Source organism: Neolamprologus brichardi, chromosome 1, assembly GCF_056152115.1.
Source record: "Neolamprologus brichardi isolate AB-2024 chromosome 1, ASM5615211v1, whole genome shotgun sequence".
Lineage (NCBI taxonomy): Eukaryota > Metazoa > Chordata > Actinopteri > Cichliformes > Cichlidae > Neolamprologus > Neolamprologus brichardi.
In genome coordinates this window covers 12,859,443-12,862,366 of record NC_142104.1, presented here as the reverse complement: position 1 = coordinate 12,862,366, position 2,924 = coordinate 12,859,443, and the positions used below count along the sequence as shown (strand labels likewise).

At 44.9% G+C, this 2,924-nt stretch overlaps 1 protein-coding gene across 1 annotated transcript; it reads left to right on the top strand.

Annotated features, from left to right (window-relative positions):
- The first annotated feature begins 393 nt into the window (after positions 1–393).
- On the top strand, positions 394–2,452 carry ddx28 (DEAD (Asp-Glu-Ala-Asp) box polypeptide 28). Its single transcript, XM_006780486.2, has one exon. It carries the CDS (start codon positions 569–571, stop codon positions 2,252–2,254), a length of 1,686 nt encoding a protein of 561 aa, XP_006780549.2. The 5' UTR covers positions 394–568; the 3' UTR covers positions 2,255–2,452.
- The last annotated feature ends 472 nt before the right edge of the window (positions 2,453–2,924 follow it).

The following is a 2,924-nucleotide window of genomic DNA, read 5'->3' as shown; positions in this document are numbered from 1 at the left end:
GAAAGGCTGGATTACCCTGATAGAAGGCGAACGATGATAGGGGGAAACTGCAGACTCCAGACAGAGAGGCCCAGACATTGTTTTTGAACCCAGCACCTTTTACCTGTGAGACAACAGTGCAAACCACCACCTCACCGACTGCAAACGTTCACATTACACAAGTAGATATGATAAATATAAAATGTTTAAAAAAAATAGTGATGGCATATTTATATAGGACGTGTAATATTATAATGAATAATAATAAATCTCTCGTAAGCTACATTTCTGTCTTTTGGGTTAAAATTTAGCTCAAACAATCAAACAAAACACACGAGTTGAATCGGGATTCGGCTTTTCTGTACACCTCGTCACGCCACGCCCACTGACATCATCAGCACTCGCCGGGAAAGCATGGCGACATGACTGTCTAGTATATAATTTCTGCGCCTTTTTAGACCTTTATATTGTCTTTTGTGAAATTACAGTGAATTTAATTAGCTTTATTTCCAATTTTTTATGGTTCCGTTTTGCTGCTTTTTCTCGTCAGCTGACCTTTGGACACTTGCGAGCCGGTTAAGTATTTAAAATGCAGGCTGTGAAGGTCGCCCATCTGGCTTTGGTAGCGTCCAGAGCTCTCGGATCAAGAAGATTGTGTTGCTGTGAGCTTTTTAAAGCGTCGGCTTGGCTTCGATCTCTCGGTCAGAGTCGCTTCTGTCAGACTGGAGCAGAGACCGCGGTCATTCGTGTTCCCCGGTACCTGCAGAGACGCGTTGAAAACGTGAAGGAAATTCGAAGCAAAAGCAAGATCAACACCATCAAAGCTGGAAAGCTCCTCATCCAGAGCAAGAACCCAGCTCTGAACCAGTCTGCCGGATACATCCTGGGAAAATTCGAGCAGCCTTCTCTTTGCTCTAAAGGATGGAAACATAACAAATCCTTCGGTGACTATTTCAGCATCAACAACGTCAAGGCTGTTGCACCTTACGTTGCTGAAAACGGGAATGAGGACGCTGGACAGAAAGCGCTAGCCACTTTTAATAATCTCCACATCTGCAAGGAGCTGGTGGAGACTTTAGAGACTCTCAGTATTAAACATCCCACCACTGTGCAGCTGCAGACCATCCCCAAAGTCATGAGAGGTCACAATGTACTCTGTGCTGCTGAGACTGGCAGTGGGAAGACGCTGAGTTATCTCCTACCTGTTATTCACAGACTGCAGGCTGATAGGGAGTCTGAGAGTTACTCTGAGGGTGCACACAAGATATGCTCTGTGGTTCTTGTGCCTTCAAGAGAGCTGGCAGAGCAAGTGGCAGCTGTGTCCAGGACTCTGTGTGTGCCATTTGGTTTCGTTACAAGGACCGTTGGAGGAGGACGAGGTGTGGGACACATCAAGACAGTCTTCAGGAGGGATCATCCCGATATTTTAGTGGCTACGCCAGGTGCTCTGGTCAAGGCCCTGCGGAGGCGTTGTCTGGATTTGAGTGAGCTGAGGTTCTTTGTGGTCGATGAGGCTGACACAATGTTCGACCCCAGCTTTTCTGACATGCTGGAGAACATCCTGCTCCACGTCAACGTTGCTAGTGATCCCAAGGAAACACGTGGCCTGGGTCACAAAGCACAGCTCCTCGTGGTTGGGGCAACCTTCCCAGGCGGTGTGGGCGACGTGCTCAGCAAGGTGACAGATCTTGGAAAAATAGTTATTATTAGGAGCAAGATGCTGCACTTTCTTATGCCCCATGTTAAACAGACATTCCTGAAGGTAAAAGGTGCCGACAAGATCCTAGAGCTCCACCAAGCTCTGAAGCTGCTGCAGCAAGACAGAGGTGGAGGCGCAGTTCTGGTGTTCTGCAACAAGTCTTCCACCGCCAACTGGGTTGGATACTCGCTTGAAGAGATGGGGGTAAAGCATGCACGTCTCCAAGGGGAGATGCCTGCTGCTGTGCGTGCAGGAATCTTCCATTCCTTTCAGAAGGGCAACGTAGACGTGCTGATATGCACGGACATTGCCTCACGTGGCCTGGACACATCCAGAGTGCGCTTGGTGGTCAACTACGACTTCCCAGAATCCCACACGGACTATATCCACCGAGCAGGCAGAGTAGGGAGAGCAGGTGGTGTAGAGGATGGGGAGGTGCTCAGCTTTGTCACCCATCCCTGGGATGTGGAGCTGGTGCAGAAGATTGAGACAGCTGCACGCAGGAGATTGAGCTTGCCAGGCATGGAGTCTGACATACATGAACCAAAGCCCATAATGTTAAATGAAATGGAGTAGATGTTTTTGTGTGTTTGTGATTTAAATGCAAAACATGGAACAGAATAGATTTTAAGGAATGGTTATTTGAAACTAAACTGCAGTCAGAACCTATAAAGCTCACGTTTAAGAACAATTTGTGTGTGCTTCACATCTAAATGTATTTTTCTGCCATGTACAAAATATTGTCAACACCTTTATCTTTTGATTAAAGATATGTTCTGCTTGTACAGATACATTTGTTGGGTATATTTCTGTTAACTGATGCAGTTTTTTTTTTCCAAAATGATTTCAACTCAAAGTAAAACCTAATAGCATATTCCTCCTGTGCAGTTGCATTTACTAACATTAAGAAGCATAAAAGATTATTGGCTGTCACAGTCTAAATTGGAAAGTGTCTAATTTTTGAATCTATGTTCAATCTTTCTTTAGGAGCAGCAAAAGTTTTGAAAGGTTTGTCACGAATCTTATGTTGCAGACTTAAACCTCCTCAAAACATCTAAAAAAACCAAAACTTTTAGTTATTACCTCATAAAAAGTTTTAAAATCTGTAAGAGCATTAAATTGGAGTTAGTGTTGCCCTCATTCATGTATTGCATGTATTCTGCCACAAGGTGGCGGCATTTGGCTGATTTTGGTTTGTAGAGGGCTTAAAGGTGATTACATGTGCAGAGGAAGGATTTATGCATTT

Excerpts from the sequence above, each read along its gene's own strand:
- ddx28 (XM_006780486.2), top strand. The coding sequence starts at position 569 with ATGCAGGCTGTGAAGGTCGCCCATCTGGCTTTGGTAGCGTCCAGAGCT.